This window comes from Microcaecilia unicolor, chromosome 6, assembly GCF_901765095.1.
Source record: "Microcaecilia unicolor chromosome 6, aMicUni1.1, whole genome shotgun sequence".
In the NCBI taxonomy this organism is placed as follows: domain Eukaryota; kingdom Metazoa; phylum Chordata; class Amphibia; order Gymnophiona; family Siphonopidae; genus Microcaecilia; species Microcaecilia unicolor.
In genome coordinates, this window is record NC_044036.1 from 61,419,307 (window position 1) to 61,435,122 (window position 15,816).

Here is a 15,816-nt window from a genome sequence, read left to right on the forward strand (position 1 = left end):
CTGACGAAGAAGGGCAACCTTCGAAAGCTAATCAAGAAATGAATTAAGTTATGTCCAATAAAAAAGGTATCATCTTATTTTCTTTTCCATGTTTTATTTTGTTTGATTTCTATTGATAACCTTAAGAGTGGACTAACACGGCTACCACACTCCTCTACTTAAAAGACAATTCAAAATCAGAAGATTTTCAGCTCTAGTCCCTGTACTTGGAGTTAAAATATGGAACTCTCTACTTATTGCCATCACAACAGAATACAGCTACCTTAGCTTCAGGAAGAGGCAAAAAACCTTTCTCTTCCCAAAGACTGCTTCATAATAATCCATCATGACTTCTACTTCCTAGTATCGTCCATTATCCTTCCCTATAATGTTTTTGGTCTCATGTATTACACCAGTGGTCTTTAATTGTTCTCATACTTCACACTAACATTATCTGCTTTTTTTTCTCACCTAGAATGTAAACCGCACTGAACCCTTGAAAGGGGATATTAACGGTATACAAGAATTGATTTGATTTGAAATGTATTTTCTCTGCCTTCTCCATGAACAGTCACTGCAGAAGCTTGGGCAATTACCTCATTGTAACTGCAAACCTTTAATGCACTTTAACAAAAGGGCCCCTGAATTTGACAGCTACCCTTTATAGGCTGGAATATTAATCCACTGAGTAAATCTTAAGAAGGGCAGACCATGTAAACATCAGTTGTAAGTTCATCTGAAGCATTGTTAAAGCCTGCAGAGTAAAATCACCCAGATGCTGGACTTCTGGGTGACATCATCAGAAGAAGTCTATTTAACTGAGAAGCTCCAAGCTCACCCCATACAACTGGCCTAATGTAAAGCAAAAAATTACCCAGCAAATGCATTACATGCACCCAGTAAAAACTACAACAAGGAGATGGCTTCCCAAGTAAAGAGCGATTTAAAGACCAAGATGGAGCTGCAGCCTGTGAAATGCACTTTGGTAAGTGAAGAACAGAAGCTGGAACAAGCTGAGGAAGAAAGGACAGCCCAGAGTGAAAAAGTGTTTACTAAAGCAAATATGCAAGACCTATTGGCAGAACTGGTGGGGGGGGGGGGGGGGGGGGGACGACAGTTGGAAAAGAACTTTGTGCTCAGAGCAACAAGAGATGAAGAAAAAACACTAGAGAAGCTTAAACATCCATTTCAAAAAATAAACCAATGTGAATATACACAACTCCTCCACATACACTCAGAACTGTCTTACAATATCTGCTTGTTATACTACTATCACGTTTTATCATTATCATGTTGCCCAAGATCCTTCTGTAACACTAAATATCTATTTTCTAATGTATTTCCACCATTCATGATGTATTGTAAGCCACACTGAGCCTGCAAAGAGGTGGGAAAATGTGGGATACAAATGCAATAAATAATAAATAAATAAATAAATAAATAAACATATAAAAAAATTGATGGGTTGAAAGCCAACAAATAACCAGTTATGTACTGGTCAAGTAACCGATTATGTTTCTAGGGTTGCAAGGGTAACAGTTATCTGGCAGCACATACCCGGCTATCTTTTCAGTCTTAGCAAAATAACGGGTTATTATCCCGATGGTGTCACAATGATCAGTTTTTCTTGCCAGTTTGGATGGGGGAAGGGAGGGGGCTGGAAACCACAAGAGCAGCTGTTTCCCAAATCCTAAATGTGCTTGTAGCAGCAGGTGTAACACCCAGCATCAATCATTTAAGTCTTAGATGTCCCTTCTGAAATGGGGAACTTGCTACAATCTTGTCCCCGTGCAAAGCACACCCAGACCACATCGCCTTGCTATTTGCATGCACTTGGTTTTGGGATGTGCATATCCTGACTTTATAACATGGGCACTTAAGATGTTTATGCACATCTCAAACACAAGCGGGGCTTGTAAAATGAGGGCAAGCATCACCTAGAGAAATGTTTGCTACGTTAAGGCATACATTTTATTTCAATTGCAAAAGATCTGGTAAAATTTTCAAAATTTCCTGGGCGCCTTATAAACTAATAATCAAGTAAAGGAACTGCACCACCAACCTTAGGGCCTGTTTTACTAAATTGCGCTAGCGATTCCCGGTGCAGCAAATGCGCCACAGTTCATTCATTTTATTTATTTATTTATTGCATTTGTATCCCACATTTTCCCACCTCTTTGCAGGCTCAATGTGGCTTACAATACATCATGAATAGTGGAGATGTATAAGAAACAAACATTTAGTATTGCAGAGGATTTTGGGTACATGATAATGATAAAGCATGATATTATTATAACCGCAAATATTCAAGACAGTGCTGGATATATGTGAAGTAGTTCACGTTTGTTGGTCTTTGTGGTTTGCCTTGTTAAATAGATGGGTCTTCAATAGTTTGCGGAAGTCAGTTAGTTCATAGATCGATTTTAAGTTGCACGGCAGCGCGTTCCAGAATTGTGTGCTCAAGTAGGAAAAGGTTGACGCGTGCATTAGTTTATATTTTAGACCTTTGCAGTTGGGGAAATGAAGATTGAGGAATGTACGGGATAATTCTATTGGGTCTGACATGTATGCTGGGGCATCTCCGTGAATGATTTTGTGGACTAGGGTACAAAGTTTGAACATGATGCGTTCTTTAAGAGGGAGCCAGTGCAACTTTTCTCGTAAAGGTTTAGCACTCTCATATTTTGTTTTGCTGAATATGAGTCTAGCTGCCGTGTTCTGGGCTGTCTGAAGTTTCTTGATTATTTGTTCTTTGCAGCCAGCATTGAGTGTATTGCAGTAGTCTAAGTGTCTGAGTACCATTGAGTGTACCAGGCCTCGAAATACGGTCCTTGGGAAGAAAGGTCTTATTCTTTTTAATTTCCACATTGAGTGGAACATCTTCTTGGTTGTGTTTTTCACGTGATTCTCAAGTGTTAGGGGTCGATCAATGGTGACTCCAAGAATTTTTAGGGTGTCCGAGATTGGAAGATTCAATTTAGGTGTGTTAATGGTGGTGAATTTGTTCGTGTTATGTTGAGAGGTGAGTATTAGGCATTGATTTTATATGTATATGTATGGGCTGAGGTTTTGATTTGATAGTAGTTTGGCCAAGGGTATCATCATTAAGTTGAATAAGGTCGGTGAGAGGGGGGATCCCTGTGGGAATCCACATTCAGGTATCCATGTGGCTGATGTAGTCGAATTAGATGTTACTTGGTATGATCGTGTGGTTAGGAACCCCTTGAACCAATCAAGAACATTGCCTCCGATTCCGAAGTATTCGAGGATATGTAGTAGTATTCCATGATCTACCATGTCGAAGACGCTAGACATGTCAAATTGTAGAAGTAGTATGCTCTTGCCAGTTGCAATCATTTGAACTTATTCATGAGAGTAACTAGTACTGTTTTGGTACTGTGGTTGGTCCGAAATCCTGACTGGGAGTCGTGCAGTATTGGGAATTTGTTTAAATGTGTGTTGTTTGGTCACCAACCCTTCTGTTAGTTTGGTTATTAAGGGAATGGATGCTACTGGCCTGTAGTTGGTTAGTTCATTAGCGCTTTTCTTTGCGTCTTTGGGTATGGGGGTGAGTAGAATGTTTCCTTTCTCCTTCGGGAAGAGTCCATTTTGTAACATATAGTTCACGTGAATGGGCTGTGTCACATTTGCTGCGTGGGAATCGCTAGCGCACTTTAGTAAAATAGGCCCTTAATTAAGAAACATAGAGGCATATTTTCAAAGCACTTAGACTTACAAAGTTACGTAGAGAGGCATTTTCGATATGACATCTAAATCTGGCTTTGGTCATTTTGCTGAAAATATGTAAAAATCAAGTATGACCATTTTCAAACTAGAAAAATGTCTATCTTTTTTCTTTGAAAATGACCATTTCCTAGATGTTGTTGTACTTAGTACATCTATCTTTTTGGACCATTAAAAAAAAAATCCAAGCACAAAACACAGAAAATCAAGCCATTGGGACGTAGGAGGAGTCAGCTTTCCTAGTAGCAGAGCAGTGAGACACTCTAGGGGGCACTGCAGTGGACGTCGCAAAAAAGGTCCTAGGTACACATCTCACCGTTACCCCCTTATATTGTATGGTGAGCCCTTCAAAATCCATGAAAAACCTACTGTACCCAACTATATACCACTACAATAGCAGGTGTCACCTATATGTGAGGTACAGTAGGTTTGGGGTTTTTTTTTTGGGGGGGGGGGAGGGCTGACTCTTTTCCACCACAGGTGTAATAGAGTGGACTATGGTCCTGGGTCACCTTAACTACACTGCACTGACGACTAGGCTATTCCAGGACCCTGCTTGCTGCTCTAATAGGACAGGCCATAACATCTGAAGCTGTCATAGAAGCTGGTTATGTACTGTTTCATTTACATTTTTGCAGGGTGGGAGTGGGGTCAGTGACCACTGAAGGAGTAAGGGGTGTCATTCCTTTAATCCTGCAGTGGTCATCTGGTCATTTAGGGCACTTTTTTTGTGGCTTGTTCATTAATAAAACAGGTCTTTCTGCGAGGGTGGGACACTGAGAGGGAACTTCCCACCCCGTTCCTGTGCAGCTCTCTAGAGGGAAGGGAACGCTGGAGGCAAGCTGACGTCAGCATGCTGTTACGAACCCAGCCAGCCAGCCATTCAGGGAAGCAGAGTGGCCAATTATAGATATTGGGCTAAAAAACCCAGACCTTTGTTAAGTCCTGTCTGAAGGCATTTCTGTCTCCAGCAATAATCAGTACCCAGCAGATCCCTGTGTCCGTGTAACAATAAGTATTAATGTGTCTGTCTTTCAGACTGTGCGGTGAAATCACGTGACTACACCACACAACGGACTGTGAGTAATGCATCTGAACCACACATTAGAATTTATAGTTCACAAGAAGAAACTAAAAGGAACATAACTTCTCTTTTCCAAAACAAGCAAATCTATCAGTGTAGAGAAAGCATGACTGCAGGAGCTGTTTGGTTCAGGCTTTCTTTCCTGATCCTGATCCCTGATGTGTTTCTGTGGACACCTCCGATTTCCTGCAGAAATGAAGCGGGGGAACCAGTTGATTGGTAGGTACTGGAATGTAAAGAGAAGTGAGAAAGCAAATGGATGAATATTTCAAAGTGATGTGGTATAAAACAGATGTCAGGGGTGCTAAATTACAGATATCCAGCTCCGGTGCTCTGTGAGTGCAACTGGGGACTGTCACCTTGTTGTAAAAGCCATGTGAGCACAGCTCAGGTGGTTTGCATGCACTGGAAGACACCTGAGCTGCTGCTGAGTCTCTTTTGCTGTAGTTCTTCAGTTATTCATATTCACAGCTTGAATAATTTGGGTCTTTCTGGATAACGGCTCCAGTCTCCAGCTTCTATTTTGTGAAATTGTTCGCACTGACCATAGACAAGCAACATGACTTGTGCATTGAGTGAACACAACCTGTAATTCTCTACACTTTTGGGTACATGAGACCAGAGGCGTAGCCAGACCTCGGTGGGAGGGGGGTCCAGAGCCCAAGGTGGGGGGGGGCACATTTTAACCCACCTCCCCCAGCCATGAACCCACCCCCGCTGCTGCAAGGTACCTTGGCTGGCGGGGGTCCCCAACCCCCGCCAGCTTTAGTCTTCTTCAGCACCGGTCTCCGGCGCGTTCGCTGATCTGTGCTGTGAGTCCTGATGTCCTGCAAGCTGGCAGGGGTTGGGGACCCCCGCCAGCAAAGGTACCTTGCGGTGGCAGCGGGTCAAAAGTAGCGGGGGGGGGGGAGTTGAAAGTAGAGGGGGCAAGGACTAAATCACTGGGGGCCCATGCCCCCACTTAGCTACGCCCCTGCATGAGACAGATAATTCCTTCAATTCGTCTCCCTTCTGAGTCCTTTTTAAACTGTGTTTGCAGTATATGTGATTACTTTGCTATAGCAACAGCCAACACAGCCTGTTTCTTGATGCTACTCATTGTGCAAAACTGCAGGCGCCATTCCTACAAACTATTCTAATGACGAGTAATTAACAGTGCTCAGATTTGTAAAGGCTATTCTAATGTTTCCTCAAGGTATATACTTAAGAATTATTTTATCAAGCTTAAATTATACTTTTTTAAGGCATGTTTCTGAAAGAACAATTACTTACCCTGAGCCACCGCTAAAAGGCAGTGCACAGAATCCAAATAAATAAATAAATAAACCTACAATATTGATCATCCAGAGCTGAATGTAGTAATTCATCTCAGATTCACACAATAGAAGAATCCTCTGAGGGTATCCTAGTTTTTAAAACTTTTAAATGTAATGAGAAGTATTTTGTACTTAATCTGAAAAGACACTGGCAGCCAATGTGATTCTTTAAAATAATATGATACACGGTCCTGCAACTTGAAGGGGCGGGGGGGGGGGGGCGTCCTGCAACTCGGAAGTGGAAGGCGGGGGGGGGGGGGGCGGACTGCTGAACTGGGAGGGGATGGAGATGGTGGTGCAAACTCGTAGCGCCTATGCTTGAGATGCATCGTGGTTTCCCAGGCAACACGGTGACGTCACTGGAAGGTGTCAGACATTACGAACCGGACTTCAACTTCCTGGCAGTCAGCTTCAGAACGTTGGAGGTGCAAATTATTATAGTAGATGTTTATTCTTGCTCATTTTACTACTGTTATAAGTTTTATGTTAAACTGTACCTGCTGTACACCACCTTGGGTGAATCTCTTCATAACGGTGATTCCAATAAATAAATTACTAGAGGGTTCAGACTAAATTATATGGCCTTTAAGAAGAAGATGAAGACATGTCTAGAGTAACAATGTATTTGGCCCCAGGAAGACATAAGTTACATTCACCTTCCCTGTCTTCTTCCCCTCATGTTTTCATTCATGGCCTCCCCCCTTCCCATTTCACTTCTCCAGAAATAGCAGAGAAAGTGCAGAATCTAGTTATAGGCATGGCAGCAGTTCCAGTTTCTGAGTGAGCATGGGGACTAGGCAGGAGGCACATGCTTTGAATGAGTGGTTCAATGATTAGAGCTGGAGAGCTGCCAAATTGTGGCAGTTCCAGAAAGAAGATTTCAGGCCAGTCCTGGATTATTGACCACCTTATCCCAGTGCATTATGGGACCTGCAGCACTAATACAGCAAGGAACTGTACCCACATCTGATCGCCATGCTAGGTTACTCCTAACATCACTGAACCATAATACAAGGTTCATACATAATAAACATTAGAATAAATTGCTTAGATTAGCTTCTCTTAACTTGCTCAGTTGTTTCAATGTATATCACATATACAATTGCTTAATGTTATTCACTGCTGTTCAGTGTTGTACTTCTGGTTACTGTTGTTTATTGTTAATTGTAAGCATATTGTTACAATGTTAGCTACACACATACAATACTGTTAATTTTGTTATGATGTAAGAAGCCACATTGAACCAAACATGTTTTGGAAAATGTGGGACACAAGAATGAATAAGTGATAATGAAATGAAATTTGAGTGGTAGAATCAGGGATTGCTAATAGCACACTGAATTGGGATATAATTCAAAAACCGTAACTAGCCCAAAAGTCTCCCTGATGGAACAGGGTAATTTGTCAGCTCTGAAACAGCAGGCTGAGAACATGGGAAGTTGGGCAACTCACTTTCACCCTCCATTGTGTTATCCCTTTGGGGGGGAAAGAGAAATACCTACTGTGCCTGAATTTATCTTGCCTTGAGCTACCACAGAAAGGCATGAGCTATATATATATATAAATAAATAAATACATTTGCAACTACTCAGGGATTTTTCCTCTTTTTGAATAGACTTGCCCAGTGTTCTAGTCTGGTAATCGCAGTACTGGTCTTGAGGCCAGAAACCATGCAACAGGATCCTTCTGGAAATCTGTTTCATGGGCTCTAAGTAGAGGAGTGTGGTAGCCGTGTTAGTCCACTCTTAAGGTTATCAATAGAAATCAAACAAAATAAAACATGGAAAAGAAAATAAGATGATACCTTTTTTATTGGACATAACTTAATACATTTCTTGATTAGCTTTCGAAGGTTGCCCTTCTTCGTCAGATCGGAAATAAGCAAATGTGCTAGCTGACAGTGTATATAAGTGAAAACATTTAAGCATTACTATGACAGTCTGACAGGGTGGAAGGATGGGGGTGGGTAGGAGGTATGCATGGGGGCATCAAAGCATATCATTGATATTCTAACAGGATGGGTGTGGATAGGTGAGGGGTGGGGTGATCAACAGAGACATACAGCTTTATGGTTTATAATGGGCTAGGAACCTCAGGTCCTTGTTAAGTCCTTTCTGTTGGGTGTTAAAATATTCAATCATTCTGACTTCAAAGGTCTTAGGTTCTTGTGTGGTTTTAAAGTTACCTTTCAGTATTCTCACTGTGAAATCACTGGTACAGTGTCCTGGTTCTGTGAAGTGCTGTCCCACCGTGGTGGGGGCCCTACTGGCTGTATTGTTCATGTGATGTCTATGTAAATTGAATCTTGTCTTAAGCAACTGGCCTGTTTCTCCAATATAGCATCCTTCATTACATTTTTTACACTGAATGATATATACCACATTGGAAGATGAGCAAGTGAAAGATCCCTTTATGTTGAATATCTTTCCTTTGTGGGTAACTGTGGGGTCCTGTGAAATATTTTGGCATAGTTTGCAACTGGATAAATTACAGGGACGTGTGCCCTTCTGTTCCTTTTCAGTCTATGATGGAAGTTTACTTCTGATTAGCTTGTGTTTTAAGTTGGGTGGTTGTCGGAAGGCCAGTACTGGTGGGGATGGGAATATCTCTTTCAGTAATTCATCCTCCTGGAGTATAGGTTGTAGATCTCTTATGATTTTCCTCAGTTTTTCCAGCTCTGGATTGTATGTCACTACAAGGGGAATTCTGTCTGTGGATTTTTTCTCCTTGTACTGTAGCAGATTCTCCCTGGGTGTTTTGAGGGAGGAGGCAATATTCTTGGAGATTATTTTGGGGTTGTAGCCTTTCTGTTTGAAGGATGCACTCAGGCTTTTAAGGTGTCTGTCTCTGTCCCCTGGGTCAGAGCAGATACGGTGGTATCTTGTGGCTTGGCTGTAAATGATGGATCTTTTTGTATGTGAAGGATGGAAGTTGGAGTTGTGGAGGTAGCTGCATCTGTCTGTGGGTTTCTTGTATATAGATGTTTGTATACAGCCATCACTGATTGAGACCGTGGTGTCCAAAAAATTGACTTTTTCTGGGGAGTAGTCAATTTTGAATCTGATTGTAGGATGGTATGTATTGAAGGCAGAATAAAATTGTTTCAGAGTTTCTTCACCCTCCGTCCAAATCATAAAAATGTCATTGATGTACCGGTAGTATTTTAGAGGTTTGGTCTGGTGTGTATTCAGAAATGTCTCTTCCAGCTCAGCCATAAAAACGTTGGCATATTGGGGTGCTGTCCTGGTGCCCATCGCAGTGCCCATTATTTGCAGATAGATATCATTGTTAAAGCGGAAGTAGTTGTGAGTTAAAATGAATTTGATTAATTTTGTAATAGTTTCTGGTGAGTATTGATGGTCCAGTGTGGATATTTTTAGGAGTCTTCCACATGCAGCTATGCCATCCGCATGTGGAATGTTGCTGTATAGTGATTCTACATCCATAGTGACCAGAAGGGTGTTAGGTGGTAGTTGCTTGATATTTTTCAATTTATTCAGAAAGTCTATGGTGTCTTGTTTGAAGTTGTTACTTTTGTGTACGAGAGGTTTCAGAATTCCCTCTATGAATCCAGATATTTCTTCTGTGAGTGTGCCAATACCTGATATGATTGGTCTGCCAGGGTTTCCCGGTTTGTGGATCTTGGGTAGCATGTAAAATGTGCCCACGGAAGGTTGATTTGGTATGAGTTTCTTCAGGTGAGGTTGCGCTTGTGTAGGAAATGTTTTGATAAGGTCTTTCAGTTGTTTTGTGTAATCCTGTGTGGGGTCCTCAGTTAGTTTCCTGTAGTATTTATTGTCTGAGAGCTGTCTGTGCCCCTCTTCAATGTATTTTTGTATGTCCATAATGGGCTCTAAGTACAACCACCGAATGTCATCATGAACAATGACTATGACATCCCCCATAGGGGCTGAGAACACTGCCTCTGCAGCCCCAGCCAATCTAGGGTGTGGAAGACCCCAATCTGGGAATTGAACCAATGACCTTTCACATGAACATGTGCTGTCCTATCACTGAGCTGGCCCATGTCTGGTTGGGTAATGCTGCGTTTAGAGCTATTCTCAGCATTACAGTTGTGAATTTTAAAAAACACTGCTTTCAGTGCCATAAAGCTTTGAATTCCTCAGTACCTTTCCGCTCTCATCTCTCCCTACACTCCTCCCCGTGAACTCCGTTCGCTGAGTAAATGTCTCCTGTCGTCCCCCTTCTCCCCCACTGCTAACTCCCGGCTCCGTTCCTTCTATCTCGCTGCTCCCTATGCCTGGAATAGACTCCCTGAGCCAGTACGTCAGGCTCAGTCTCTGGCTGTCTTCAAGTCTAGGCTTAAAGCCCACCTCTTTGCTACTGCTTTCGACTCCTAACCATGACTCTCTTACTCAACACCCTCACTTATCACCCCTACCACTGCAATTTCCCCACCCCTAGCTGTCTGTTCGTCTGTCCAATTTAGATTGTAAGCTCTGTTGAGCAGGGACTGTCTTTTTCATGTTAATTTGTACAGCGCTGCATAAGTCTAGTAGCGCTATAGAAATGTTTAATAGTAGTAGTAGTAGTAGTAGTAATGCCCACTGGAAATCTACACACAATAGGCAACATGAAATCTACCATGCTTTCTGTAGATATCCCAAACCTGGCAGGTTTTCTGATGGGCATCATACCTGCCTCTTTTTCTAGAGATGGGTGGATGGGGGTCCAAAAGTATGGAAGCCTATGGGGCTACCAAGGATGATTTTGTGGGTTGGAGTTCCCTGGGCCGCCAACTACAATATATCCTGGTGGGGGCTGGGGGGATCAGAAGTTTGGGGTCACCAGTTTTTGCTTCTGGGGGAGGGTGATGAGGTCAGGGATACATTGCTCTAGGTCCTGTGAAGGAAATGGTCATTCTGCCTTTCAGGCTAAGGAATGACACAGCAGGACATCTGGAATTGGCTGCCTGCACTCCTGCTAATGTCTGAACGGTTTAATACTTCCGTAGTATTTCTTAAATAGGCATATGTCCACCTTTGAAGACATGGGGATATTTAACAAAAGCAGGTTTTCAGGTTTATATATATGCCAATGATATCACCATGTTGATTCCAGTATCCTCTAGTATTAATGGAATTAAGTCAAGGATACAAACATGTATTTCCTTGACTGAAGAATGAACGACCAATAACTACTTAAAATTAAATAAGGATAAAAATAAATTTCTATTAGTGAGACACCAGGAAATATCCATTACCATGATTCTTTTGAAATAGAAAACATAATTTATAGGTTAGAGTCAACATTGAAAATACTGTGAATAACACTCGATAATAGCTTTAATGATGGAGCCTCAGTTGAATTTTCTGATTAAAAAATTCCTTTTCAATTTTGCATAAATTAAGGAGGATTCAGAAACATATACAAGAGCCATTTAGATTAGTTGTACAAGCTCTGCTACTATCTAAATTGGATTATTGTAACATTGCTTATTTGGGCTGATGACGTTATCCCCCAGTTTCTATATAATGCGACTAGAGCTGTGCATGCAAATCTTGCCAAATTCTGCACGCAACTTAATTAGCTTGACAAGCCAATCAGTGCCAATAATTGCCAATTAACAAGCAATTATTGACACTAATTGGTATTCATTAGAATTTACGTACACAACTGTCTAAGCGAATTCTGTAAAGTAATGTGTGTAAATTCTAAGGCGCATAGTCAAAAAGGGGACATGGCCATGGGCATAGAATTGCTGGGCCATGGGCTTTTCTAGAATACACCCTAGAATACATCTGGTCCACGCCTAATTTCAGCGTAGGCATTTACACCAAGTTTTATTTGGCATAACTGCCCAAGACTAAATTTAGCCACATGGACAGGCACTAGGCATGTTTAGTATTTTTTTTTCGGAGCCATATATAGATTCTAGCCCTATATATCCACTTACACTGGCTACTGATAGAAGCTAGAATTTTTTATAAGCTTTATTGTATAATATTCTAGATCATCCAGGGAATAGTATCATACTATATGTATAGATTAATTTGCATTCCTCGCTCTCATCTAAGACATCCAGGGGCCCTTTTACTGAAGGGTTGCTGCGCGGCAACAGGCTTGCCGCATTCAATTCAAGAATGACCACTAGGCTACCGCAGGAGCCCGGTGGTAGTTCCCACCCCCAAGCGTGTGCGCCATTTCCAGTACTACAAAAATAATATTTTCTATTTTTGTAGCGTTAGTGCTTACCCACAGCGCTGCCCGGATACTGCTGGGTTAGCACAGGAGCCCTTACTGCCACCTCAATTGGTGGCGGTAAGTTCTCCCCCCTGAAATGTCTGCGCAGCAAGTGGTTCACTTATGCATGGTGTAAAGGGGTCCGCTTCCTCCACTCTGGGTTGGGGCCGGCAGCCCGGTTAGGCTCACAGGTTTCCAGCAACGAACCAGACTGCCATACAGACTTAGGACTAAAGTGCTTTCTTCTCAATTCAGTTCCACTCTCAAAATTGAAATGCAGTTCACAAACAGGGTTCAGGCCAGGTTCACAATTCCAGCCAACATTCAGTTCCTTAACAGTTCAAGCCCACTTCCTTTGCACTACCTCCCCTCTCTCTCAGAAGGGCTCAGTCAAAGTTCAGCCTACTGTTCTATACATCCCAATAATTCAACCCTTTCACAAACAGTCTCTTCAAAGGAAACCACTACTTAATGCCCCTCTCCTCTTCACAGCACCCCGGAGGACCCTGTACCAAACAGGGCTGACAGCTTTCCTCCTACCTCACAGCACCACACCCCTGTGGCCTCTCACACTGCCTTCATGTGCTGGACAGGGCTACATTTACATTCTCACACTCCATGGCAGCTTACTCTCCCCCCCCCCCCCCCCCCCCAAAGAGAAGCTCCAGTGGCAGGCCCTTTCTGTCCTCCACCTACTCCATGGCAGCTTCTCTCTCAATCAGTTTCCTCTCCCTCCTGGTGGCTGGGAGTCACCCAGAAATCTCTCCCCCTCTCACAGCTGGAGAGAATTATATACCGGCGATGCAGCTAAGGGACTGAGCTTCACGTCCCCTTCTCCCTCTAGTGGGGAAGGGAGTAACTGGCTCCCCTAGCACTAAGCCACTGCTCCCCCTGCTGGGGTTGGAAATCCGTTCCACCCTTTTGGGGGCTACCCTCCTCTCTCCTGCTTGCAAGGGCTTCTGGGAACTGTAGTTCAGGGATTACTTCTCTGTGGGGCCCCAAGTGCTAGCTTTGTCACAATGGCCACTTCTTTTTGAGAAAAAAAGGACAGCCTTTTATCCACTGCGGTAAAAGTGGGTCTCAGTGGGTGTCAAAAACATAAGTTGACACTAGCACAGCCCTCTTTTAACACAGCTTAGTAAAAGGACCCCTCAATGCGTAATCCATTGATGTTAACTTTCCTGAATCCTAGAGGTGTTAAGTCTTTTACATTTTTCACTTCATCTTTTCCCTACCAAGCAGCATAAGCTTGGAATTCATTGCCAGCAAAACTAAGTTCTCTAACTAGTTAGGATGTTTTTTTTAGGAAATCTATAAAAACTATTTGTTTCATGAATACGTTTTATCTAAGCAATGTTTATTATTTGTAAATTCCAAGATATATGTCCTAGTTTTCTACATGTAATCCGCTTTGAACTTTATGATATAAACGGAATATAAAAAACACAACATAATGTGCCGCTGTATATTGGAACAAATGATTGACAGATATACCCTTGGATTCTATATAGCACGCCTAGCATTCTGCGCTGAAATCTAAGCATATTCCATGACAATGTGCGTAACTTAATTGGCTTAACAAGCTAATCAGTGTTAATAACAGCACCTACATGGGCTTAGTTTGACTGTTTCATTTGGGGGGGACAAAGGGTGTGGTCTGGAAAATTAGCATGTAATTTGCATATATACATCTCATAAATATTCGTTATGGCTATTTAAAAAAACAACACACACGCATTAGACTAACATAGACAGACCCTCACCTGATACAAAATAGGGGACCACAAAAACTAAAATAGAGATTCCCTCAAGAAAGTCAGACTCTTTCAGCAGTGCAAATACTGATAGAAGAGAAATGTATTTTTCCCACACTCTGGAAAATACAAAAAAATATATATATACATTTCACAAAGCAAGCACATCTTAGTCCTTAAAAAGCATTAAATAAAAATGTTTTCTTTTCTACCTTTGTTATCTGAGCATTTTATTTTTCTAATTGTGGTTCCTGTCTCTTTTCCACTTTCCATATCTCAGTCATCTCCTAAATCCTTTTCCAGGCTGTCTTTTCCATTTCTTCTCTCTCCTCTTGTCTTCTTCCTTTCCTTTACACGCATAAATACTTGCTTTCTAAAACTGTGTTTTCTACATGTATCCAAAATACAGACGTAAATGTCTGTATTTACACAGATAAACTGCAGACAGAGCTTCTAAAATGACTACTGTACTGTACTATACCCTCAAGGTTTTGTTGGCCCTGCATGTTTTAGCATTTAAACCTTGGCTGCCAAACTCAAGACCATTCCTCAGTCTTCTCTAGATCCATCCTCATCTTATCTCCACCTTCCAGGGTGTTTACTCTGTTGCAGATTCTAATGTTATCCTTATAGAAGCAAACTGTTCTTAACTGCGCTTCCACAATATCACTTATAAAAAAGTTGAAAAAAAACCCCCAAGGGACCAATCCCTGTAGCACACACAGTTTATTTATAAGTTGTCTATTTAGAACCATGTCAAAAGTCTTGTTGAAGTACACCATAACTAATGCTTTTTCACAATCCAGATCTTGATACCCAGTGAAAGAAATTGGTCAGATTGAATAATAAACTAATTAGTGCTGATAATTGGCTTGTTAGCAAGCAATTATTGTCACTAATTAGATTTAATTGGAATGTATGCATATAAATTTAGGTACGGGATCTGTGCCTAAATTTTACACAGAAGTTTTAAAAAAGGGGGTACGGAACTAGGATGCTCACGAGCAGTATGGGGCATTCCTAAAATTAGTGCACATAGTTATAGAATAAGGGGGAAATGCACTTAATTTAGGCGCAAAGATTTGCACCACATTTCAATTGGTGCAAATGGCCACGCCAAAAGTTAGGCGCGACTCCCGGGTGTTAGAGCTATTCTAAAAAGTGCGCGTAATTTTAAGCGCAGCTTATAGAATAACGTTTTTTTTTCGGCACCATATATAGAATTCACCCCAAGTTGGCATTTGCATGCCAACATGTAGCACAATCACATCATGTAAAAGGCAGTGGTAAACATTCGCACCTAGTTGGCTCTTTACTTCCACAATTTACAGTATTTTATAAGTTTGCCATGTAAATATGTGAACTGCAATTACGCACCAAAAGGCCCTTTTACTAGGGTGCACCGAAAAATGGCCTGTGCTGGTATAAGCGTGTGTATTGGACGCGCGCAGGTCCATTTTTCAGCGCGCCAAAAAAAAAGGCCTCTTGCCAAAAATGGACATGCGGCAAAATAAAAATCAGCGTGCATCCATTTTGGGCCTGAGACCGTACCGCCACCCTTTGACTTAGTGGTAAGGTCCTCACACATTAAACCGGGCGGTAATCGTCAGCGTGTGTACACTGCCGATTACTGCTCGATTAGCGCCACGTGGTAGAAAATAGAAATTGTTTTCTGCCGCGCCTTTTGGATGCACGTCAAAATTAGAATTACCGCATTGGACAGGCGGTAGCTGGG

General features: G+C 41.9%; 2 protein-coding genes across 2 annotated transcripts in view; one reads left to right on the forward strand and one right to left on the reverse strand.

The window, feature by feature from the left end:
- Positions 1-15,816, reverse strand: part of LOC115471882 (uricase-like) — a 134,325-nt gene that overhangs the window by 69,183 nt on the left and 49,326 nt on the right. The gene's annotated exons all lie outside the window — the stretch shown is intronic.
- DNASE2B (deoxyribonuclease 2 beta) overlaps positions 4,876-15,816 on the forward strand; it is a 37,473-nt gene continuing 26,532 nt past the window's right edge. Inside the window, exon 1 of the mRNA XM_030205784.1 lies at positions 4,876-5,026. Within this exon, the coding sequence (XP_030061644.1) occupies positions 4,914-5,026 (113 nt within the window). The 5' untranslated portion in view covers positions 4,876-4,913. The remainder of the gene's footprint in view (positions 5,027-15,816) is intronic.